The sequence below is a fragment of the Pseudorca crassidens genome, chromosome 1 (genome assembly GCF_039906515.1).
Source record: "Pseudorca crassidens isolate mPseCra1 chromosome 1, mPseCra1.hap1, whole genome shotgun sequence".
Classification (NCBI taxonomy): Eukaryota; Metazoa; Chordata; class Mammalia; order Artiodactyla; family Delphinidae; genus Pseudorca; species Pseudorca crassidens.
In genome coordinates this window covers 93,602,545-93,629,431 of record NC_090296.1, presented here as the reverse complement: position 1 = coordinate 93,629,431, position 26,887 = coordinate 93,602,545, and the positions used below count along the sequence as shown (strand labels likewise).

The following is a 26,887-nucleotide window of genomic DNA, read 5'->3' as shown; positions in this document are numbered from 1 at the left end:
TTAATTTATATCCAGCTGGTACATATTCCCTAGGAAAAATCCTTCGTTAAATAACAGTAATCTCTTGATTTTAGTGCTTTTAGTGGGATTAAGGAATATTTTGGGTTCCAGTGACTCCACCAATGTATGAATGAGAGAATGGGAGGAAAAAGGAAAGGAAATCAGACATTCAAGGGTGAAAACGTTGTGAATGTCACAAAAAGGCATAAAAGACCCCCCACATAAAACCCACAAGTGCATGTGGTTATTTTTCTTATTCTTCACCATAGGATATATTATGAATTATTTCTATTCTTACAAAGAGAACAACTATAAAAAATTCTTTCCTGTTTGGTGACAAATGCCTGTTTTGGACGTGTACATCTCACCTAATCATTGTGTGAGCCTCCCAGTATTAACATCTGCTCCTGGTCACTCTTTTTATGTTTGGTTATTTCTATGTTATGAAATCTACTAAAAAATACAATAATTTAAGCACAAACTTGTGTTATTTTGGGGACATTTTTTAATCAACCTTTAATCAACCCTTTTAGATTTCCTAACACCTCTAATTATGTGATGCATTTTGTTCCTTTCTGGTATAAATAACCTCTCCAAGCTCTGTCAACATTCTTCTCACACACATACTCCTTTCCCCTCTTTTCTTGAGTAATTCCTGTTCATACCAGATTGGGATATACTAATCAACCTGACATTCCTCTCTGATAATTTATTTCCCCTCAACTCAAAGAGTATTCACTTTTTGAGACAAATTCATACCTGAGGCACATTTTTTCTTGTGTAAATTTCAGGGGTTCCATATCTTCCCATCCCCACAACCTTCAAATTCTACCTGTTTGCCTTTCTTCCAGATACATATAACATCATTGAATAGTCTTTCTGGATTTGGGAACTTTCTTCTTCTAGAAGTGTCATCTTTTGAATTTGAGCATTTCTGATACTTTCAAATCTTTCCTCTCCTATGTACTCCTGACATGATCTTTCCTTAACACATATTTCAATATTTCTTATTAAAGATGACACAAACACATACACACACATGCACACACACACACACCCATCCTAGGCTGTGACATTTTCAGATATCTTGTATTCAGGATGTGGGGCATACTTACTTTATAGGTTCTTAGTGAGACACATACTCTATTGATAATACTGTTAGACTCTCTTTTCATTATTTTCATTGAATGTGAATTGTGCCTTTTTTAAAATAAATTAATTTTATTTATTTATTTGGCTGCATTGGGTCTTTTTTTCTTTATATTTATTTATTTTATTTATTACTTATTTTTGGCTGCATTGGGTCTTCATTGCTGCGTGCAAGCTTTCTCTAGTTGCGGTGAGCAGGGGCTACTCTTTGTTGCGGTGCGTGGGCTTCAGTAGTTGTGGCTCACAGGCTCCAGAGCGCAGGCTCAGTAGTTGTGGCACACGGGCTTAGTTGCTCCGCGGCATGTGGGATCTTCCCGGGCCAGGGCTTGAACCTGTGTTCCCTGCATTGGCAACGGATTCTTAACCACTGCACCGCCAGGGAAGTCCCATGCATTGGGTCTTCATTGCGGTGCATGGGCTTCTCATTGCAGTGGCTTCTCTTGTTGCGGAGGCTTCAGTAGTTGTAGCACGCAGGCTCAGTAGTTGTGGCTTGCGGGCTCTAGAGCGCAGGCTCAGTACTTGTGGTGCATGGGCTTAGTTGCTCTGTAGCACGTGGGGTCTTCCTGGACCAGGGCTCGAACCCATGTCCCCTGCATTGGCAGGTGGATTCTTAACCACTGCACCACCAGGGAAGCCCTGAATTGTGCCTTTTTCTGAAAGAAGTTACATGCACATTGCCTGTATGAGGGTTGAAAATACTTATTTTCAAATTCTGAGCACATTCACTGTTGCTAAAAAAAGTTATGGTAGATTTATTTTAAATTTTGTACCACTTAAAGAGGATAATATATTTACCTTATTTCTATTTACATTTGTGAGAAAACTTTATTGCTGCAACTCCTGCAGTGAAAACAGTTTGTTGCTAGTTTTAAATTTTAGACAAGCTTTCTTTGCCACTTACCTCTTCTATTTTTTACCAGCTGTGTTCGGAGAATTCAAATTAATTTTATTATCCTAGTTAAAAATTTGATAAGAAAGAAAAATCTGTTCCCAAAATTCAAATAAAAATTGCTTTTATATGATCTGTAGTTTCAGAGGAACTATATCACAACCTTTTGAAGGTCTAATTGAGAACTGACTTATTAGTGAAGATAGAAGGGAAAAAAATTATGTCATAATGTATAAATGGAGATGTTAAATTCATCTATGTTTTGTTTAGATGTCCCTGGTAGATTTGGGAAAGAAGCTTTTAGAAGCGGCTCGAGCAGGTCAAGATGATGAAGTTCGTATTTTGATGGCTAATGGAGCTCCTTTTACTACAGACTGGGTAAAGAATGGTTTTAATGTTGTGGGGTTTTTTTGTTTTCTCCTCCTCCTCCTCCCCCTCCTCTTCCTCCTCCTCCTTCTTCTCCTTCTTCTTCTTCCTCTCATTTTTGAGTTTTTCCAGTTAAAAGTTTAGTCAGTATTGTGTTTATAAGTGGTGAAAATTTAATTTTTTTGCAAATTTGTTTGCAATTTTAGAATTATAGCTTGCTTTTAAAGAGAATGGTTCATATACTTTTTTTTATAATAGACCACCTTATCCAAATATTCTGTCCACACATGGGTTTTTCTTTAAATTACGGAGTTCAGTAATGTAGGATGAATGTAAAATGTAGCTGCTGGCGATTTAATTTAAAGGCCTTATAAATAGGACAGGTAGAATTTACAATTCAGAAAAAGCAAATTTGGTGTTAATGTTATAATTGATTCTAAAAAAGGAAAAATGTGTGCATTTCAATTGATACTTGTAAAACTATTGCAAACATCACTCAGAAGGAAGAAAGGAATGAGAAGGAGTTCTTAGTAATTACAGAAGGCAATTGTGAAGAAGACAGAAACCGTAACTCTGTTTAATTCTGCAGGTAAATCAAAAGGGATATTCTTGGGAATGTGGAGGGTTAGGAATATGGATTAACTCTCCCACTGGTAACAACTAAAAACTCCAGAGTTTTGATTTTGTTGTTTTTAGCTTACTTGTTCCATGTTCTTTTTAACTTTTCATTCAAAACAATTTTTTTTATTATGGAAAATTTCAAACATAAATCAACCCCTGTATACCCTTCAAAAATTATCAAATCAAATGAATCTTATTTCCTCTATAACCCCATTTACTTTCTTTGTTTAGTATTATTTTAAAGTAAATTTCAGGAACCATTTTGTTTCATCCATAGCTTTCAGCATCTGTCTTTAAAAGATAAAGATTTTTTGACTGAGTATATTAAAAAAAAATCTTAAGGGCACTGATGAGTTAGAAAGAAAGTAAGGGATTATCAAGCTGAAAAACTAAGCAAAGACCATAACCCAGAGAAATTTCACCCTTAGAACATTTGCTAACTCAGTAAATTTGCCAGTTGGTGTTCTACCTCCCCGGCATAGGTTACTTAAGATAAAGACCTGAGACTGCTCATAGAGGGAAGTCTCCTAGAGATCCTTTCCCCATAACACTGGAATCCTAAAGAGATGTACCTTCGTTGTAAGGGTAAACCAGAAATACCCCCTCCATCCTCCTACCTGATCCTGCCCCTGCCCCTGCCCCTGCAAATGAACTGGCTTGAACTAAGGTACCAAATGGAGAGAGGAAAAATGTTGTTGATGAGAATTTGGAGTCAAAAGCCATCCTTTGCACAATTTGTGGCCTTAACTCATAAATACTTATGTATTCTGCAAAACTCTGAACTGAAGAATGAATTTAAAATTATCTTTGGACTAGAGGTTACCCTTGGTTCTTGACACAAGCAAATGAATATCCTTTTTGGAGGAAGCTGCCTTCCTCCCAGGCTTCATATCTACAAATGAAATTCCAAGGAAAATGAACAGTCAGAAATAACTGAACACTGGAACTTCCCTGGCAGTCCAGTGGTTAAGACTCCGTGCTTCCACTGCAGGGGGTGCGGGTTTGATCTGTGGTCGGGTAATTAAGATCTCGCATGCCACGTGGTGTGGCCAAACGAAAAAAAAAAACCAACAAAAACTGAACACACAAGGACACAAGGCAGCTTGGACAATAACCCACTGGAACAACTGACAACATAAGCAGACCTATAAGGACTTTAGATAAGATTTTAATAGCAGATTAGGAATAGCTGAAGAGAAAATTAGTAAACTGAAAAACAAAAAAAAAATCATTCAGAATGCGGTGCAGAGAAAAACAAAAAAATATAAAAGATGTCAGGAGTCATGAAGGCTAGTGTATGAGAAAGTCTAACATAAATCTAATCATAAATCCACAAGGAGAGTGAAAATAGGGATGAAATAATTTTAAAAGATAATGGTTTAGCTTTTCCAAGACTGATGAAAGATGGCAGCTCACAGATTCAAGTAGCCCAGAAAATCTCCAGCAGAATCAATAAAAATAATCTATATCTAGACACATCATAGTGATCCCGTAGTACATCAAGACAAAAAGAGCCTTCAAGATACCAATGAGATATCACGTCACACCTGTCAGAATGGCTATCATCAAAAGGTCTACAAATAAATGTTGGCAAGGATATGGAGAAAAGGGAATCCTCGTGCACTGTTGGTGGGAATGTAAATTGGTGCAGCCCCTATGGAAAACAGTGTGGAGGTTCCACAAAGAGCTAAAAATAGAACTACCATATGATCTAGCAATTCCACTCCAGGGTATATATCTGGAAAAAATGAAAACTCTAATTCGAAGAGATACGTGCACCCCAATGTTCATAGAAGTACTGTTTACAATAGTCAAGATATGAAAGCAACCCAAGTGTCCATCAACAGGCAAATGGATAAAGATGATGTGGTATGTACATGTACAGTGGACTATTACTCAACCATAAAAAAGAAAGAAATTCTGCCATTTGCAGCAATGTGGATGGATCTGGAGAGTATTATGCCTAATGAAATAAGTCAGAGAAAGACAAATACTGTATGATACCATTTATTTGTGGAATCTAAAAAATTAACAAATGTGTATAGCAAAACAGAAACTGGACTCACAGATACAGAAAACAAACTAGTGGTTACTGGTGGGGAGAGTAAAGTGGGGAAGGACGAAATAGGGTATAGGATTAAGAGATATAAACTACTATGTATAAAATATATATGCAATAAGGATATATTGTATAGCACAGGGAATTGTAGCCATTATCTTGTAATGACTGTTTTTTTTTTTTTTTTTTTTTTTTTGCGGTACGCGGGCCTCTCAATGTTGTAACCTTTCCCGTTGTGGAGCACAGGCTCCGGACGCGCAGGCTCAGCGGCCATGGCTCACGGGCCCAGCCGCTCCGCGGCATGTGGGATCTTCCCGGACCGGGGCACGAAGCCGTGTCCCCTGCATCAGCAGGCTGACTCTCAACCACTGCGCCACCAGGGAAGCCCCTGTAATGACTTTTAATGGAGTATAATCTATAAAAATACTGAATCACTATGCTGTACACCTGAAACTAATATAATATTGTAAATCAGTTATACTTCAATTAAAAAAATATCTATAAACCCTGAAAAAAAAAGACAAAAATCTTAAGAAGGATTAGTGTCCATAATACATAGGGATTCCCATGACAGTGATGAAAAACAAGACAAAGAAGATAGGGCAAATGACTTGATATGGTACTTGACTAAAGAGAATGTTTGAATAACCAATAAACGTGAAAAGATGCTCAGCTACATTAATGATTGGGCAAATGCAAAGTAAAATCATGAAATACTATTGCTTATCCATCAGATAAGCAAAAACTAAACAAAAAAGTCTTTCAGCACCAACCGTTGGTGAGGAGATCCATAAATTGATAGAAACATTTTGGAGAACAGTTTGGCAGTACCTAGTAGATTTAAATGTGTACATACCCTCTGGCATAACTATTGAACTTCTAAGAATATTTCCAAGGGAAGTTCTTGTTCATGTATAAGACTGTTTTTAGTAGCAGCATTATTCATAATAAAAAACTGGAAACCTTAATGCTCAACAGTGGATTGGTTAAATTGATTATGGCTTATTCATTTGGTAGAAAATCATAGAGCAGAGAAAATTAGTGAACTATACTTATATTCATCAATGTGGGTGAATCTTATGATATTAAGCCAAAGAAAGCAAGTCTCAGAGAAATACATGCAATGTGATTCTATTTAAATAAAGTTCAGAGCAGGCAAAACCGAAGTATATTATTTAGGGATACATAGTAATTTTTAAAAAAGCAAAGTAAAGCAATCTTTATTACAAAATTCAGACTAGTAATTACCTCAGGGGTTGGGGGAGGGGCTTATTAGGGAGTGGCACGTGGGAAGATTCTAAATTGCTGCTAATGTTTTATTTATAGACTGTGATGGTATTTACCTTATTTTCCTCCTTCAAACTACATATATGTACGTATATATATATTTTGTATCATCAACCAAAAAGGTAAGGTCTCGAGAAGAAAAAATTACAAAAGAAACCATTTTATCACACTGAGCAGAACTCAAGGTTGCTAAATAGGCTATGGAGATATTTCATTAAATATTAGAATTTAAGAGTATAGAAAGGGCCAGTTTTAGAAAAGTATGATAGAGCATGGAGGAAGAAAGGATTGTTTAAAAATCTTCTTTAATCTGCAGGAATGACCTTCCCTTAAAAATACAAGGCTTTTAATAGTAATAAAATAATTATTCCCAGGGTAAATGATTTCCATTTTTACCATATATTGAGAGCACATACCTAGCTTTGTATTATGACTCTTACTTGTGTGACTTCAGGCAAATTAGTAACCTCTTTGTGCCTTACTTATTTTCTTAAAATTTTTAAAACTTTTTATTATAGTTGATTTACATTGCTGTATTAGTTTCAGGTGAACAGCAAAGTTAATCAGTTATACATATAGCCACTCTTTTTTTTTTTTTTTAAGATTCTCTTCCCATATAGGCCATTACAGATTATTGAATAGAGTTCCCTATGCTATAAAGCAGGTTCTTATTAGTTATCTGTCTTATATATGGTAGTGTGTATATGTCAATCCCAATCTCCCAGTTTATCCCCCGCTTATCCCCTGGTCATGCCTTAGTTTCTTTTAGTGCCAAATGAGGATAGTAATAGTACCTGTGTTTTGAGGAGATTAAATGATACAATAGGTGTAAAGGTCTTAGAATAGTGCTTGCTATGGAAAGTGCTTAAATAAAAACCTTAGTTGCTATTATTACAGCAGTGGTCTTAGCAAATTGCATGTTCTAGTGAACTATCTTGGTTCTTTAGAACATGAGTGCCTTGGTAATCCGAGAGTTGTAGGGACTTCTTGTGCTTCTAAGTGCATGTTATATAATGTAATTCTAGTTTTCACCTATTAAAAATTATACCTCTGGGCTTCCCTGGTGGTGCAGTGGTTGGGAGTCCGCCTGCCGATGCAGGGGACACGGGTTCATGCCCCGGTCCGGGAGGATCCCACATGCCTCAGAGCGGCTGGGCCCGTGAGCCATTGCCACTGGGCCTGAGTGTCCGGAGCCTGTGCTCCGCAACAGGAGAGGCCACAATAGTGAGAGGCCCGCGTACCACACACACACAAAAAAATTATACCCCTGATAAGGCTCTTCTTCACATTTTAGTATGTACTTCTGTATATTTTGAATGTAGCATGACTAGGCCACGTGGAACCAATTTTAGGAGAACTGGGCTCTCTTTTGATTCTTTTTTTAAAATTTTTATTGGAGAATAGTTGATTTACAATGTTGTGTTAGTTTCTGCTGCATGTTTTGGTTCCGTCTTAACTCACCTTTGGCAAGTGCACCTCACATCAGATTTTTTCCTTGAAAAATGACTATATGAACTCCTCTAAAAAGATCACTGAGGTGCTTTAATTAATTTATTTTTAAGTCCTAGAAACAGTTTAATGTAAAAATGTACACTGTTACAATTATTTGATGTGAATTTCATAGATGAAAAGTTTTGTGTGAATGGTGTGAGGAAAACTTTCTAATGCTCAAAAATTTCTGACCCTAATTATATCTAATTCCTGATGAAATTAATTTTGTTTAGACTATCTGATAACAAAATAAAGCAAGTTTGAATTAAATGAAATATTGTCATTTCTTCCTCACTGAGAAATGAATGGGAATTCTTGAAGGCCCCTATGAAGAGACTGTGATCAGCAAAAATTATTCCTTTTCAGTTTTGAGTTACTGTGTAAACATTTGATATAAAGAGAATCTGTTTGCTCTGTAAACAGAATATATAAAGTAGAAGATAGAAGTATATTTTAAAATGACTATAGATGTGGATTTTTTTTCTTGTGGTATAGCTTGGAACTTCTCCACTTCATCTGGCAGCACAGTACGGACATTATTCCACCACAGAAGTACTACTCCGAGCCGGTGTAAGTAGGGATGCCAGAACCAAAGTGGACCGAACGCCACTGCATATGGCAGCTTCTGAGGGCCATGCCAGCATAGTGGAGGTTTTGCTTAAGGTATGTGTTCTCTTTTTGCACTTTGCTTTTGAAAGTAAGACCCCAAAGGCTATAAAACCATAGTGGTTTTATAAGAGGGAGAAGGGAACTAGTTTTGTTACTGGCAGGGTTCTTGGACTCCTTAAGGCCAGACAAGTAATTCAGGCAAGGCTTTATTAGGACTTGTGCTGTAGCACTAGGGAGCGAAAACAAGTATCAGGTTCCCTTGCTCGCTCCCTGACAGGGGAGGAGCTGGTCCCTTAAATGCAGTGAGGGTAGGGGCCAGTCCAGGGGTCACATGGCAGGGGTGGCTTGGGTGGTCTGCCCACCCCCTTAGTGGTGCTGTATGCAGTACCCTGCTTTTGCTCCCAACACCTCAGAAGTGGCAGTTGGGTTTTTGGTCTTTTGTATCTTATTGTTCATAATTTGCCCCAACTGCACATGCACGCAGTTATTTTTAGTCCCTTATATTAGTTTCTTTGTATTCTGTCGCTGGAGGAGATGTTTGTCCAGGTGCAAGCACTGCAGCAAAGGGTCCCAGGTCCGAGCCTGTCTCTGTTTTATTGAATGTCTACTTTTTTCCCCCATGTTATCTCATTTTTTGTGGGTAAGCATTCATTTGAGTGAAAATTATTTTAAAGTGTTATTTTGTGGGGGGAAAAGCTTCCTCATTGTATGTTTTTAGTTAAGTCAGACAATTGACTTCTTAGATCTTGGTCTTTGCTGTGGTGAGGGACTACAGCTTTGTCTTACTCAACATATTTAAAACGCACATGGAAGGGAATGTTAGGCTTGAATAATTAACAAACAAATAATACAGGCAGGGCTTTTTCTTTAATCATCTAAATGCCAAAGAGAAAATTCTGAAACAGAGAGTGATAGATTTAGATATTCTTAATTCTTTTTATTCTGGCCTCTAGATCAACTTATCCAAAAAACATACAATATAAGCCACGAGTACAAGTCATGTGTAATTCTAGATTTTGTATAGCTACATTAAAAAAGTAAAAACAAAATAATTTTAATATTATATTTTATTTAACTCGGTATATATAAAATATTATAATTTCAACATGAAATCAATTTAAAAATTATTGAGATGTTTTACATCCTTTTTTTGGTGTGAGGTCTTTGAATTCCAGTGTGTATTTACATGCACAGCATAACTGTATTCGGCTACACGTGTCTAGTGACAACCGTAATGGATAGTGTATCTCTTGATAGCTCCCTATTAATTCATTATATTGCACTGGTTTTGAAAGCAAGGGATATTTTTGTGTAAATAAGGAGCTGGAGGGTTTTGGAGGAATGTTCATAGTTTTCCTTCACACCTTATGCCATTCTAGCCCTTCATACTCATGGCTGGATGACTGAAAAAATAATTGCTGTACGCCTAAGAAATTAGAAGGAATGCAATTAGGAAAGCCAACATGATAGGAAACTGATTACGTGACAGATGTGTGGTGATTCCTGGAACATGTAGATCATTCAACACACAAAAATAAAGAGTTGGTCATATTAGTAGCAAAGTCTTGGTTTAAAGCACAGTGGCTAGTATTTTCATATCAGGACTTCTTTATATTTCGTATTTTAGAAATTTCTTATTTTGAAATATTTGTATAGCATGGCGCTGATGTCAATGCAAAGGACATGTTGAAGATGACAGCTCTACACTGGGCCACAGAACACAATCATCAAGAGGTGGTGGAACTCTTAATCAAATATGGTGCTGATGTACACACGCAAAGTAAATTTTGTAAAACTGCGTTTGATATTTCAATAGACAATGGGAATGAAGATTTAGCAGAGATACTACAGGTAACTTTTGGCTTTTAATTTAAGAAAATAAAAGGATCTCTGTCATATGGATGATTTGAACTATTTAGCTTGTAGTTTTTCATTTTGGACTTATTTTGGACAGTCCTATTCCTTTTTCACTTCCTCTTTGTTCATTGCTGTTCATTTTCCTAATTGTAAGACCACAGTCTTTGCATGTAACATTAGAAGATTAGATAAAGTGATTACTTTCAGTGTTTGTAAGGTTCTGAATTCCCTTCTATACATTTTAGTCTATTAATTATTTTGATGCATGTTTGGATACCTTATGGTTTTTCAAGTCTGTTATACTTCCACTAACATTTTTTTTTAGGAATCATAATCATGTCCCCTCAGTGAGTGATGCAGTCTTCATCATTCTGATTGGTTTCTTTTATTTTTTCACCATCCTCAAAAAAATCTGTTTGTGAACATAGTTATTTATGGTTTTTGGACAAGTTTTCCTACTAACCAACATTACTTCTGTTTTCTTTAGCTAGACAACATTGATGTAAATTTTCTTCTTTACTTACTGCGTCTTCTTGCCTATCTTCTTGTTCTCCTTCCCAGTAGAACTCTTCTCTAAGACTATCTGAGTCTGTTGAACTTCATCTAGTTACTTAAAAGATGTTATGTGTTCAGGAAAATAAATTTTGCTGTGCTTCTTCCAATTCTTTTACTCCCAAGAGTGCAGTTTGGAGCCTAGGGTTGAGGATGGAGGACAATTAACTGAGAAGGATGTGCTTTATATAGGTAGTGTTATATATTGCTGAATATAGTAGAGAACATAATTTGATTTAAGTAATTTAATTTCTATAGCTGCAGGGCAGCAGAATATCTTTCAACTGTGTTCTATTTATATATAGAACACAGATTTTTTTTTTTGGCCCCACCGCGTGGCTCGCGGGATCTTAGTTGCCTGACCAGGGATTGAACCTATGCCCTTGGCAGTGAAAGCGCAGAGTCCTAACCGCTGGACCACCAGGGAATTCACTCAACTGAGTTCTATACAATCCTTTCAGATACCTACTTCGCCTCACATGGGATTTTGCTGCTTTACCTAATAGGGGAACTCAGGATATAAATACATATCTATGATTTACCACTATACTTTCAGTAGACCAGAAACAAAGATTTCCATTTGTATTATATGATTCTTAGATTACAGGATGTTACATTAAAAGTCTGTCCTATATGTTCTGGTTATAATTCTGAAAACACTGTGGTAATTTGTCCTCTAGATTGCTATGCAGAACCAAATCAACACAAACCCAGAGAGTCCCGACACTGTGACGATACACGCTGCAACACCACAGTTTATCATTGGACCTGGAGGGGTGGTGAACCTAACAGGTCTGGTATCTTCAGAAAATTCATCCAAGGCAACAGGTATTGAGATGCATATAGGATAGCTGTTGGGATTTTATGCTTTAGTAGGTATTCATCCTTTTAAGAAAGGACTGTTGGAGAATGAGGGTAAGATTATATCAGCCACCTTGGTTTTCTTTGTTATAATTGGCAAAAAAATTTTTATGAGGCAAAATAATCTAAAGAAAGGTGATATTGCAAAATGTACTGCAGTATTACCTTTCAAAAGTTAATGCTATCCAAGCTCGTTTTTCACAAAACTAATATTATCTAAGCTTCATTTAAGAGTTGAATAAAGTAAAACAGATGATCAGAAAAATTCACTAGATTAAATTCCTTAAAAATTCAAACATGTTTTCTCCTTTATCGTAGATGAAACGGGTGTATCTGCTGTTCAATTTGGAAACTCCTCTACATCAGTATTAGCTACATTAGCTGCCTTAGCTGAAGCATCTGCTCCATTGTCCAATTCTTCAGAAACTCCAGGTTAGAAAAACGAGTCAAATGTGTACATCGAAAGTTGGAGATTCAAATATTTGCACAGGCCAGGAAGGAAATTTAAAAGACTAAAGGGGGCAGGGTTGAGGTTATGGCCATCTGAGGAGAGTGGGGCGGGGCAAGGGTGCATCTCCTACTCAGCTCTAACTGATTATAGTAAAATGCTCAGTTAGTGTTGCCAGACTCTGTTTTTTTCAAGGGAAGCTGAAAATCTGGATTTTAAAAGAACATTAAATCTTGGCAATTATTTAAAATTAAATTAAGATTAAAATTAATTAAAATTAAAAACAAACTTGTGTGGTTCACAGAAAACATGTCTGTGTACCCCATTTGGCTTTGTTTTACTACTCTGACTTTTTGTATAAATAAATTAGCTAAGTATATATGAACCTGCTGTCTTTTTCATAACTTTTAATTTTTGGCAGCTCTATTAGAATGACATAAAATCTTAGTGACTGACAAAACTAGGAAATAGCACACCAACAACCACCATTAAAGTATAACTTGGGGTTAAATGATTACAAACAGTATTAATAGCTGGTTTGATAAGGTTTACCTTTATACTTAACCAAAATAATTCTTGCTATAATTATGTAAGTAAAATATTTTTTTAATTAGGGAATTTAAAAGACTCCACAAAATTATTTTTCTTACTGTAGTTTAAGCCATTTTATTTGGACCAATGCTTAAGAAAGTAAAGAATAATTTGTTGTCATTATTTAATTTTTTTTCAAAATGTGACTAATAATAATAATAACAGCAACAGTTCGCTGCATGTTTACTGTGTGTGCTATGCACTATGGCTGATGTTTTACACGTCTCATTTAATCCTCACCAAAAAGATCGAAGGTAGATATTACTGGATTTGACTCTTCAAGGTGATGATTGGATGATGTATTTTTTGGTGGTGGTGGGGTGGTTACTTATCTCTCGCCTTTCTCCCCCCCTCCCCCCTCCCTCCCCCCTCTCTCCCCCTATGCCCCTCAACTAGTAATAGTAAACATTTATTCATTCTCCAGCTTCTTTAGCATTGTAATCAATGTTTGAATCTAAACCTTTATATTTGGGAGTCTTAAGATTTTTCTGAATCACTTTTGGCCATTAACAGCTACGTGTATCATCCTATTGACATGCTGCTTTTATGACCTATGCCTGGATCTCTTCAGCACCTTTGTAATTGCATAAGTATATCAAAGAAAATTAATTTCATTGGTGGATTTCTATTTGATTAAACTTGTAAAAATTTTGCCTTTATTAAAGTACGTATCTCTGAAAATTAATCTTTTCTTCAAAGTCAGCTCGAAGTTTTTACATTTAGATGTTTGACTCCACAAATTGGTCATACCAACTTCTCTAACTTCTACCTTTGAAAATGTTATGTGTGGTCTAGTGTGAGAGAATTGACAATTTTAGTTGATTTTTATTGCATGTGACTTACAGTCTTCTGTGAGCACAACAATTTTTTTATTTCAATACTACATCATAGTGAAATCTTTCTGAAGGTATTTTAAGAGCTTGAATTAAGTTAAAATTCAGGTGAGTACATTGCCACCAGTATAAACAACTCAGCTGAGGTGTGTAATCACATAAAGAAATATCTTCTCGCAGGTCAGTTTGCACATGCTCAGTCAAGTTATTTCTCTGCCTCTTGGCCATCCAGTTTCTTTTAACATTATTTGTCAGACTCATCCTGATTTAGAAATGTTTATATGTTTTTTCAAGGACGTCTCAGGATCTGGGAAATGAAGTAGTACTCCCATTTTATATATGATGAAATTGAGGTTTGCGGAGGTTAAATAGTTTTGCCTAATGTAGCATGGCTATTAAGTGGTGAAAGGAAGTTTGTGCTCAAGGTCTGACTGATTCCCAAGTTGTGTGTCTGTGACCACTAAATATACTGTTTCCTCTACGCAGTTTCTTCAGGTGATCAGTGGCCGAGTCTCTTCTAGAATGTTTATAATTTGGTTTGTGATAGGAATAAATATTTGTGTAATCATCACTTTGTCTTGTATGAAACAAAAGCATCGCTATTCCTAGTTTTACTTCTGAGGTGTATCTTTTGGAGCAGTCTTTTGAAATAAATGTTCTCCTGTTTGCCCTTTTTAAATGATTGAAAAAAATATATAAGAACCATCAGTACACTAACTGGTACTGCTCTTATTCTTTTCTTTTACAGGCTAAGTAGTACAGTAAATACATCTTCTGATAATAAATAGCCAGTGTAGCAGCAAATGGACTGCATTTGAAATGGAAGCTAGCTGGCTGACATGGTCCTATATATAGAGGGGAGGTACTCATGATAGTCTAGAATACCATGCTGTTTCATTTGAACTATGGCTTTAAATAGTTCTTTCATGTTTACATTAGGACTATCTTTGACATATAAAACAAATCTTAATGTTAGTCCAATGGGAACATCATAAAGGAAATCAGTCTAGTATAATGCTTTCATTGTGAAACGAAATGTCTTCTTGATGTTACAAGCAAATATAACTTCAGATTGTCACTGTTTGATGATTGAATTGCTTCCTTATTAGCATTTTTTATGTAAATATTTCCAGTTTTATTCTTTTCTCATAAACCTTTATTTTTCCGAGCATTTAACTTGTTAAATTTTTAATCTCCATGCATAATTTTCATGATTCTTTGTCTGTTTGATAGAAGTACAAAAAAAAAATTTGATAAATCTCAGTATACCCTGAAGAGTTTGTTGCTAATGTTCATTTTTATTAAATTGGTTTTTTGGGAGTTTTTATTTCAGTTCCTGAGCCCACAGGCCTATGCTAATGTGCATAATTATATTAAATAATCATTAGGTCTATCTAGGTCCAGGCCAGGCCAGAAAAACATGATGAAACACTTGATGTAAGTCATAAATTTAACTTGGCATGATGAATTATAGAAAAATAATGATTAATATGTATAGGGTTCTTGCTATAAGCTTGTTATTATGCTAAGTGCTTTACGTGTATTATCTCATATCGCAATAGTCATCTGAATTAAGATTTTATCACTAATCATTGACTGACGTTTAGTTTTCAGCTCTGAGGTTTCAGAAATATTTTATTAATATATCCTGGGTTAATATAAAGGACTACTCACACTCAGCAAACTCATAAGAAAGTGATACATAAATCAAAATACTAAGTTATTTATTTTTAATTTCTTTTAAAGGGAGAATACAACTGTCTTTTGATACATGAAATTACCTTACTCATTTTGAAACAAATCAGTGAAAAAATTTACAGCCTTTAAAAGTATGCAGACACAGTTTTCAAGATACTTGTTTAAAACATCCTTCATAATTTTGGAGTGGAATAATTCAGAAGTATCAGGCATCTCTAACATTAATATAATAATTGTCCTCTTTTACATTATTATTATTTTTTAACATCTTTATTGGAATATAATTGCTTTACAGTGGTGTGTTAGTTTCTGCTTTATAACAAAGTGAATCAATTATACATATACATATGTTCCCATATCTCTTCCCTCTTGCGTTTCCCTCCCTCCCACCCTCCCTATCCTACCCTCCCTATCCCACCCCTGTAGGTGGTCACAAAGCACGGAGCTGATCTCCCTGTGCTATGTAACTGCTTCCCACTAGCTAGCTATTTTACATTTGGTAGTGTATATAAGTCCATGCCACTCTCTCACTTCGTCCCAGTTTACCCTCCCCATGTCCTCAAGTCCATTCTCTATGTCTGCATCTTTATTCCTGTCCTGCCCCTAGGTTCTTCAAACAAACTAGTAGAATTTTTGCTTGGAAATAGTTGGAAATTATCTTGTTAATTTATGTACCCAATGATTAGAAGGCTGTGTTACTTTAAATATTCTGTGATTCAAGTTTTCTACTAATTTGAACTCCTCTCAGTTAGTTTGAATTAATATGATAATATCAACAGAGCAGCATTCTTAAATTTTGTGTGAATCAGAATCACCTTCTCAACAATCATTTGCCCCAATTCTACCCCAGTGGATTCTGATTCAGTAACTTTAGGGTGGGACCGTGACATCCATATTTTTAACATGCTCTCAAAAGTGATCCTATGGCACACCAAAATTTAAGAATTTGACCCAAATTTTAAAAGTTCTATTTCTTACTACTAATAGACTGTATAGTAAATATCTAAAGATTGTGAGTGTACTACAGCAAAGATTTGCTTGAATAATATATATTTCTTATTTATTTCATTTTTATGTGTAATTTAATATTTATTCAACTGTTTATGGGGTGCATAGGTGAATCTCTACTAAGGAAAAGATGTGGGAGAGAGGAATGGCTTTCTTTTTTTAATTTTATTTAATTAATTAATTTATTTTTACATCTTTATTGGAGTATAATTGCTTTACAATGATGTGTTAGTTTCTGCTTTATAACAAAGTGAATCAGTTATACATATACATATGTTCCCATATCTCTTCCCTCTTCCGTCTCCCTCCCTCCCACCCTCCCTATCCCACCCCTCCAGGCAGTCACAAAGCACCGAGCTGATATCCCTGTGCTGTGCGGCTGCTTCCCACTAGCTATCTACCTTACGTTTGGTAATGTATATATGTCCACGCCTCTCTCTTGCTTTGTCACAGCTCACCCTTCCCCCTCCCCATATCCTCAAGTCCGTTCTCCAGTAGGTCTGTGTCTTTATTCCTGTCTTACCCCTAGGTTCTTCATGACATTTTTTTTTCTTAAATTCCATATATATGTGTTAGCATACGGTATTTGTCTTTCTCTTTCTGACTTACTTCACTCTGTATGACAGACTCTAGGTCTATCCACCTCATTTCAAATAGCTCAATTTTGTTTCTTATTATGGCTGAGTAATATTCCATTGTATATATGTGCCACATCTTCTTTATCCATTCATCCGATGATGGACACTTAGGTTGTTTCCATCTCCAGGCTATTGTAAATAGAGCTGCAATGAACATTTTGGTACATGACTCTTTGAATTATGGTTTTCTCAGGGTATATGCCCAGTAGTGGGATTGCTGGGTCGTATGGTAGTTCTATTTGTAGTTTTATAAGGAACCTCCATACTGTTCTCCACAGTGGTTGTATCAATTTACATTCCCACCAACAGTGCAAGAGGGTTCCCTTTTCTCCACACCTTCTCCAGCATTTATTGTTTCTAGATTTTTTCATGATGGCCATTCTGACCAGTGTGAGATGATATCTCATTGTAGTTTTGATTTGCATTTCTGTAATGATTAGTGATGTTGAGCATTCTTTCATGTGTTTGTTGGCCATCTGTATATCTTCTTTGGAGAAATGTCTATTTAGGTCTTCTGCCCATTTTTGGATTAGGTTGTTTGTTTTTTTGTTATTGAGCTGCATGAGCTGCTTATAAATTTTGGAGATTAATCCTTTGTCAGTTGCTTCATTTGCACATGTTTTCTCCCATTCTGAGGGTTGTCTTTTGGTCTTGTTTATGGTTTCCTTTGCTGTGCAAAAGCTTTGCAGTTTTATTAGGTCCCATTTGTTTATTTTTGTTTTTATTTCCATTTCTCTAGGATGTGGGTCAAAAAGGATCTTGCTGTGATTTATGTCAAAGAGTGTTCTGCCTATGTTTTCCTCTAAGAGTTTGATAGTTTCTGGCCTTACATTTAGGTCTTTAATCCATTTTGAGCTTATTTTTGTGTATGGTGTTAGGGAGTGCTCTAATCTCATACTTTTACATGTACCTATCCAGTTTTCCCAGCCCCACTTATTGAAGAGGCTCTCCTTTCTCCACTGTACATTCCTGCCTCCTTTATGAAAGATAAGGTGACCATATGTGCGTGGGTTTATCTCTGCGCTTTCTATCCTGTTCCATTGATCTATATTTCTGTTTTTGTGCCAGTACCATAGTGTCTTGATTACTGTAGCTTTGTAGTATAGTCTGAAGTCAGGGAGCCTGATGCCTCCAGCTCCGTTTTTCGTTCTCAAGATTGCTTTGGCTATTCGGGGTCTTTTGTGTTTCCATACGAGTTGTGAAATTTTTTGTTCCAGTTCTGTGAAAAATGCCAGTGGTAGTTTGATAGGGATTGCATTGAATCTGTAGATTGCTTTGGGTAGTAGAGTCACTTTCACAATGTTGATTCTTCCAATCCAAGAACATGGTATATATCTCCATCTATATGTATCATCTTTAGTTTCTTTTATGAGTGTCTTATAATTTTCTGCATACAGGTCTTTTCTCTCCTTAGGTAGGTTTATTCCTAGATATTTTATTCTTTTTGTTGCAGTGGTAAATGGGAGTGTTTTCTTGATTTCACTTTCAGAATTTTCATCAGTAGTGTATAGGCATGCCAGAGATTTCTGTGCATTAATTTTGTATCCTGCTACTTTACCAAATTCATTGATTGGCTCTAGTAGTTTTCTAGTGGCATCTTTAGGATTCTCTATGTATAGTATCATGTCATCTGCAAACAGTGACAGCTTTACTTCTTCCTTTCCGATTTGGATTCCTTTTATTTCCTTTTCTTCTCTGATTGCTGTGGCTAAAACTTCCAAAACTATGTTGAGTAAGAGTGGTGAGAGAGGGCAACCTTGTCTTGTTCCTGATCTTAGTGGAAATGGTTTCAGTTTTTCACCATTGGCTGTGTGTTTGTCATATGGCCTTTATTATGTTGAGGAAAGTTCCCTCTATGCCTACTTTCTGCAGGGTTTTCATTATAAATGGATGTTGAATTTTGTCAAAAGCTTTCTCTGCATCTATTGAGAAAATCATACGGTTTTTCTCCTTCAATTTGTTAATATGCTGTGTCACGTTCATTGATTTGCATATATTGAAGAATCCTTGCATTCCTGGAATAAACCCCACTTGATCATGGTGTATGATCCTTTTAATGTGCTTTTGGATTCTGTTTGCTAGTATTTTCTTGAGGATTTTTGCATCTATGTTCATCAGTGATATTGGCCTGTAGTTTTCTTTCTTTGTGACATCCTTGTTTGGTTTTGGTATCAGGGTGATGGTGGCCTCGTTGAATGAGTTTGGAAGTGTTCCTCCCTCTGCTGTGTTTTGGAAGAGTTTGAGAAGGATAGATGTTAGCTCTTCTCTAAATGTTTGATAGAATTCGCCTGTGAGGCCATCTGGTCCTGGGCTTTTGTTTGTTGGAAGATTTTTAATCACAGTTTCAATTTCAGTGCTTGTGATTGGTCTGCTCATATTTTCTATTTCTTCCTGATTCAGTCTTGGCAGGTGGTGCATTTCTAAGAATTTGTCCATTTCTTCCAGACTGTCCATTTTATTGGCATAGAGTTGCTTGTAATAATCTCTCATGATCTTTTGTATTTCTGCAGTGTCAGTTGTTACTTCTCCTTTTTTCATTTCTAATTCTATTGATTTGAGTCTTCTCCCTTTTTCTCTTGATGAGTCTGGCTAATGGTTTATCAATTTTGTTTATCTTCTCAAAGAACCGGCTTCTAGTTTTATTGATCTTTGCTATCATTTCCTTCCTTTCTTTTTCATTTATATCTGATCTGATCTTTATGACTTCTTTGCTTCTGCTAACTTTGGGTTTTTTTCTTCTTCCTTCTCTGATTGCTTTAGGTGCAAGGTTAGGTTGTTTATTCGAGATGTTTCCTGTTTCTTAAGGTGGGCTTGTATTGCTATAAACTTCCCTCTTAGAACTGCTTTTGCTGCATCCCATAGATTTTGGGTCGTCGTATCTCCATTGTCATTTGTTTCTAGGTATTTTTTACTTTCCTCTTTGATTTCTTCAGTGATCACTTCGTTATTAAATAGTATATTGTTTAGCTTCCATGTGTTTGTATTTTTTACAGATCTTTTCCTGTAATTGATATCTAGTCTCATAGCATTGTGCTCGGAAAAGATACTTGATACAATTTTCTTAAATTTACCAAGGCTTGATTTGTGACCCAAGATATGATCTATCCTGGAGAATGTTCCATGAGCACTTGAGAAACATGTGTATTCTGTTGTTTTTGGATGGAATGCCATATAAATATCAATTAAGCCCATCTTTTTTAATGTATCATTTAAAGCTTGTGTTTCCTTATTAATTTTTATTTTGGATGATCTGTCCATTGGTGAAAGTGGGGTGTTAAAGTCCCCTACTATGAATGTGTTACTGTCGATTTCCCCTTTTATGGCTGTTAGTATTTGCCTTATGTATTGAGGTGCTCCTATGTTGGGTGCATAAATATTTACAATTGCTATATCTTCTTCTTGGATTGATCCCTTGATCATTATGTAGTGTCCTTCTTTGTCTCTTCTAATAGTCTTTATTTTAAAGTCTATTTTGTCTGATATGAGAATTGCTACTCCAGCTTTCTTTTGGTTTCCATTTGCATGGAATATCTTTTTCCATCCCCTTACTTTCAGTCTGTATGTGTCTCTAGGTCTGAAGTGGGTCTCTTGTAGACAGCATATATATGGGTCTTGTTTTTGTATCCATTCAGCCAATGTGTGTCTTTTGGTGGGAGCATTTAGTCCATTTACATTTAAGGTAATTATCGATATGTATGTTCCTATTCCCATTTTCTAAATTGTTTTGGGTTCATTATTGTAGGTCTTTTCCTTCGCTTGTGTTTCTTGCCTAGAGAAGTTCCTTTAGCAGTTGTTGTAAAGCTGGTTTGGTGGTGCTGAACTCTCTCAGCTTTTGCTTGTCTGTAAAGGTTTTAATTTCTCCATCAAATCTGAATGAGATCCTTGCTGGGTAGAGTAATCTTGGTTGCAGGTTTTTCTCCTTCATCACTTTAAATATGTCCTGCCACTGCCTTCTTGCTTGCAGGGTTTCTGCTGAAAGATCAGCTGTTAACCTTATGGGCATTCCCTTGTGTGTTATTTGTTGTTTTTCCCTTGCTGCTTTTAATATGCTTTCTTTGTACTTAATATTTGACAGTTTGATTAATATGTGTCTTGGCGTATTTCTCCTTGGATTTATCCTGTATGGGACTCTCTGTGCTTCTTGGACTTGATTAACTATTTCCTTTCCCATGTTTGGGAAGTTTTCAACTATAATCTCTTCAAATATTTTCTCAGTCCCTTTCTTTTTCTCTTCTTCTTCTGGAACCCCTATAATTCGAATGTTGGTGCATTTAATGCTGTCCCAGAGGTCTCTGAGACTGTCCTCAGTTCTTCTCATTTTCTTTATTCTGCTCTGCAGTAGTTATTTCCACTATTTTATCTTCCAGGTCACTTATCCGTTCTTCTGCTATTGATCCCATCTAGAGTATTTTTCATTTCATTTATTGTGTTGTTCATCATTGCTGTTTGTTTCATCTTTAGTTCTTCTAGGTCCTTGTTAAATGTTTCTTGCATTTTGTCTATTCTATTTCCAAGATTTTGGATCATCTTTATTATCGTTATTCTGAATGCTTTTTCAGGTAGACTGCCTATTTCCTCTTCATTTGTTAGGTCTGGTGCATTTTTATCTTGCTCCTTCATCTGCGGTGTGTTTTTCTGTCTTCTCATTTTGCTTATATTAGTGAGTTTGGGGTCTCCTTTTTGCAGGCTGCAGGTTTGTAGTTCCCGTTGTTTTTGGTGTCTGTCCCCAGTGGCTAAGGTTGGTTCAGTGGGTTTTGTAGGCTTCCTGGTGGAGGGGACCAGTGCCTGTGTTCTGGTGGATGAGGCTGGATCTTGTCTCTCTGGTGGGCAGTTCCACATCTGGTGGTGTGTTTTGGGGTGTCTGTGGACTTATTATGATTTTAGGCAGCCTCTCTGCTAATGGGTGGGGTTGTGTTCCTGTCTTGCTAGTTGTTTGGCATAGGATGTCCAGCACTGTAGCTTGCTGGTCGTTGAGTGAAGCTGGGTGCTGGTTTTGAGATGGAGATCTCTGGGAGATTTTCGCCGTTTGATATTATGTGGAGCTGGGAGGTCTCTTGTGGACCAGTGTCCTGAAGTTGGCTCTCCCACCTCAGAGGCACAGCACTGACTCCTGGCTGCAGCAGCAAGAGCCTTTCAACCACACGGCTCAGAATAAAAGGGAGAAAAAGTAGAAAGAAAGAATTAGTAGAAGTAGAAAGAAAGGAGGGAGCGACAGAGGGAGGGAGGGAGGGAGGAAGGAGGGAAGGAAGGAAAAAAAGGAAGAAGATAAAGTACAATAAAATAAAGTAAGGTAAAATATAAAGTTATTAAAATAAAAAATAATAAGAGAAAAAGAAAAAAATTAAAAACAAAAAAAGGGACTTATAGAACCCTAGGACAAATGGTGGAAGCAAAGCTATACAGACAAAATCTCACACAGAAGCATACACATACACACTCACAAAAAGAGGAAAAGGGGAACAAATCATAAATCTTGCTCTCAAAGTCCACCTCCTCAATTTGGGATGATTCGTTGTCTATTCATGTATTCCACAGATGCAGGGTACATCAAGTTGATTGGCGAGCTTTAATCCACTGGTTCTGAGGCTGCTGGGAGAGATTTCCCTTTCTCTTCTTTGTTCTCACAGCTCCCAGGGGCTCAGCTTTGGATTTGGCCCCACCTCTGCGTTGTAGGTCGCTGGAGGGCCTCTGTTCTTCTCTCAGCCAGGACAGGGTTAAAGGAGCCGCTGATTCAGGGGCTCTGGCTCACTCAGGCCAGGGGGAGGGAGGGGCACGGAGTGCGGGGCGAGCCTGCAGCGGCAGAGGCCGGCATGAAGTTGCACCAGCCTGAGGCGCGCCGTGCGTTCTCCCGGGGGAGTTGTCCCTGGTTCCCGGGACCCCGGCAGTGGCGGGCTTCACAGGCTCCCCGGAAGGGGGTTGTGGATAGTGACTTGTGCTCGCACACAGGCTTCTTGGTGGCGGCAGCAGCAGCAGCAGCCTTACCGTCTCCTGCCCCTCTCTGGGGTCCGCGCTTTTAGCCGCGGCTCACGCCCGTCTCTGGAGCGCCTTTAAGCAGCGCTCTTTTTTTTTTTTTTTTTTTTTTTTTGCGGTACGCGGGCCTCTCACTGTTGTGGCCTCTCCCGTCGCGGAGCACAGGCTCCGGATGCGCAGGCTCAGCGGCCATGGCTCACGGGCCCAGCCGCTCCGCGGCATGTGGGATCTTCCCGGACCGGGACACGAACCCGTATCCCCTGCATCGGCAGGCGGACTCTCAACCACTGCGCCACCAGGGAAGCCCAAGCAGCGCTCTTAATCCCCTCTCCTGGCGCACCAGGAAACAAAGAGGGAAGAAAATGTCTTTTGCCTCTTCGGCAGGTCCAGACTTTTCCCCGGACTCCCTCCTGGCTATACGTGGCGCACTAAACCCCTGCAGGCTGTGTTCATGCCGCCAACCCCAGTCCTCTCCCTGCGCTCCGACCGAAGCCGGAGGCTCAACTCCCAGTCCCGCCCGCCCCGGCGTGTGAGCAAACAAGCCTCTCGGGCTGGTGAGTGCCGGTCGGCACTATAGTTCTTCAGAGGACAGAGATTACTTTTAGCTGGAGTTGGGGCATGGGGCTAGGGGAGTGGGGTGAGGTTGAGTTGTACCCTAAAGAATGAATGGGATTTAAGGATTTAGATAAGAACTCATTTCAAGTTATTCCATTTTGGAATGTATTCCAAAATGAAGATACAAAAAAGTAAATATTTTCTTTTGGGGATTGCGGCTGCCTTTTTCCTCATAAGAAAACCACCCCTTGGTGGTACACTATTAATAAACAGAGGCAATCATGTTGTCCTATTTTTCTACCAAAGCTTACACACCAGTCTGTTACAGGTGTTTCCTATTTGGAAAATCAAAATTCCAGGAAGCTCTCACCCTTACTCTCACTTCTTGCTTTAGAACAAAATTAAAATGTACAAATAATAAAAATTCATGGAGGGATATATCATGCTTATGTTAAAGGAATAACTCAAAACTGTTCTTGAGCTAAGTTTTCCATATATTGGTTTACAAATAGCTGTTCATTTACAATTAGAAAAATATTTATTCATTCATTGAACAGATTTTTGTTGAATATCTCTTATGTTCTGGTAAACAATCATATACAGTCCCAACCTTTGTGGAACATGTAGTCTTTCAGTAGAATGAGATATTAAAGTTATTCACTCAGATAAATACTTGTGATTCGTGGTATATATAAAGAATACAGGATTTTGACCAAGTTGGTGAGTCTTTCTAGAGGAAGAGACATTTAAACTAAAGACTAAGTAGGAATTAGTGGAGCAAAACTTGGGGGAAGAACATTTTAGGAAGGAGGACACATGTGAAGCTTTTGAGGCAGGAAAGCTTGTCCTTTCAGAGGACTCAGAGACCAGCGTGGCTGAGCTCAGCAAGTGGGAGAGTAACTCACGGTAATTGAAGGTAAGATTATATAGGACTTTTAAAATGATTTCTTTGGTGGACTCTGGAAGGGAGTTTAGTTAGGAGTCTAATGCAGTCACCTGGGGAAGAAATAATGGTAGCGTGGATTAGGATTTGGCAAAGGGATAATAAGAAGTGAATAGATTTGAGAGTTATTTAGTTGTAGAATCAGAAGTTAAAATTGGTTGGATGTAGGCCTTACATCTGCAGTGTAGTTTAGTCCTTATGAAACTCTCATAAAACAATATTTTATGGCTCTAACCTACAGTTTTACATTGATTTTGCATTGCTTAGCCTTATTCTTTCTTGCGGCCCAGCTATATAATCCCATTAAATGGACATCTGTGACTACCCTTCTTTTTGTCTTTAGAGCAACTTCAGCTAATTGTTAATAAGGTGGTTTTTTCCAAAGGTATAATGCATCTGGTGGCTGTTTCCCTCCTTTCTCCTAATAGTGAAATTTGAGTCAGGTCCCCTTTGCATGTTGTTGTTTTTTTTTGTCTGTTCCTAAAGTAGATCAATAAAAGTGAATTGGCTTTCAGGTATATGTTACTGGGCTTCATAAGATTGTCTTGTTTTTGCCTTTTTAAAAAAAATGTCAGGTTCTATTGCAGGCAATCCTACTTTTGAAATGTTATTTTTTTCTTCAGTAAGCCTAGTTTCTATTTTATTGAAATATTTATATGCATATAGAATTTTCAATCTTCTAGTAACATCTGAAAGACAGTTTTTTCCTTGTCTTAGTTGACTTTTATGGCATTAAAATTCAAAAGTCATGTTGAACAAGAGGTCTCAAACATTTTCAGAGATGCTGTAGATTATCTAGGCTCTCTTTGTATATTATAACTTGACTTTTAAATTAGACCAATGAATATTTATTAGTTATTTTTTTATCCGGGGGTTTTATATTTGGTTATATCTGTCTATGTATATTTTTTTAAATAACATTCTTTTTAAAGTTTTTAGGCTTTCTGTTTTATTCTTACATGTTTCAACATTTCACTGCTGGGTTGTTTTTAGGATTACTGAGGGGGTTCTTTGTTTTCTTACATAATTGGTTTCCTTATAATTTTTTCTTAAATACTTTACCATAGCACAACTTAAAAAGAAAGCTTTTTAGATGAAAGGCAAGAACTCTCTTATCTTAATGACAGTCATTGCAAATAGTGCAAAGATGAAAGTTCTTGAGTTGTGCCTTGATCATATGTGGTCTCAGAAATTTCTTACGTATGATTATGTTTTTAAAAATACTTGCTACTTATAGTTAACATTCAACCATAGTGAACATTTGGTTTTCATATGGATATTTTTTACAAGATCAAAGCAATAGTTAATGTCTTTGAAAACCTCAGTAGTTGTTCTATTGAATACATTACTGTTTTATGCCCTACATTTCATTTTAATAATTATCTTCCTGAAATTTTCTTAAGTGCTTGGTGATAAAGCCTAATTATGGTTTAAGACAAACAAAAATGAGAGAACTCAAAACATAAAGGTTTTTGCATTTTGAATATCATCTGTGGTTTGCATTGTGACCCTTGATTACCCAAATAACACAGTAACAGGGTTGCAGCCAGGCCTGTTACCATGAGTTCATCCTTGAAAACTAGGGTCCTAGTACTTATCTTGCCTTTTATTAAAAAAGGAGTTTGTTTAATTAGAGCATCTCTGTATTTAGTAAATCCCTTGGTCGTTAATATCCATGACATTCTGCTGGAATTTGGTAGCAACTTGGCGTGTTTCAGAGTAACTGTGTATCTGAAGGGTAGCGTGACTTCAGGAGAGAATGATTTTATTTCATTACACTTTTGGTAAAGTGTTGCCTCAAATAACACATTTCAAAAAACCATATCATTTAGAAATAGTTTTTTTTGTCATTTCTTTTTTCAGAATTAGTTATATTAAAATGTTTTTTTAATGTTGATAGTTATTAAAACCCATAGAAAAATTGGAGAATGAACTTTATACCTTGCACCTGTATTCACCACCTGTTAACATCTTGCCACACCTGCATGTTCACATACAAACACAGACACATGCTTTTATTTTGCCATATTATCTGAAAGTAGGCTAAAGACATCATGACACTTCATCCTTAAATTCTTCAGCATGTATCTACCAAGAACAAGGACAGCTTCCTATGTAGTCACGGTTCTATTATGTTTCTTAAAAACAATATTAATTTAGTAATATTATCTGGCATATGGTCCATATTCAAGTTTCCTCAATTATCCCCAAAATGTCCTTTATAACTATTTGTTTTCACCCAGGATCCAATCAAAGTTCACACACTATATTCGATTATTATGTCTCTTTAGTCTCCCCCAATCTAGGACAGTCTTACTGCCTCACTTGTTCTTTATGTCACTGAAATCTTTGTAGAGTTTAAGCCAGTTGTCTGCAGGATCACTCACATTCTAGATTCATTTGTTTCTTAATAATTAGATTCAGGTCAAACATTTCCAGTAAGAACACAGGGATATTTTGTA

General features: G+C 36.9%; 1 protein-coding gene across 7 annotated transcripts in view; it reads left to right on the top strand.

The window, feature by feature from the left end:
* The window catches only part of GABPB1 (GA binding protein transcription factor subunit beta 1), a 79,884-nt gene that overhangs the window by 42,132 nt on the left and 10,865 nt on the right, over window positions 1-26,887 (top strand). For 5 of the 7 annotated variants that reach the window (XM_067746712.1, XM_067746749.1, XM_067746702.1 and 2 more), the window contains exons 2-6: window positions 2,309-2,416; window positions 8,358-8,525; window positions 10,128-10,322; window positions 11,561-11,708; window positions 12,060-12,173. In XM_067746712.1, the coding sequence (XP_067602813.1) occupies window positions 2,309-2,416; window positions 8,358-8,525; window positions 10,128-10,322; window positions 11,561-11,708; window positions 12,060-12,173 (733 nt within the window). The remainder of the gene's footprint in view (window positions 1-2,308; window positions 2,417-8,357; window positions 8,526-10,127; window positions 10,323-11,560; window positions 11,709-12,059; window positions 12,174-26,887) is intronic. The other 2 variants (XM_067746739.1, XM_067746729.1) reach the window with 1 other exon arrangement.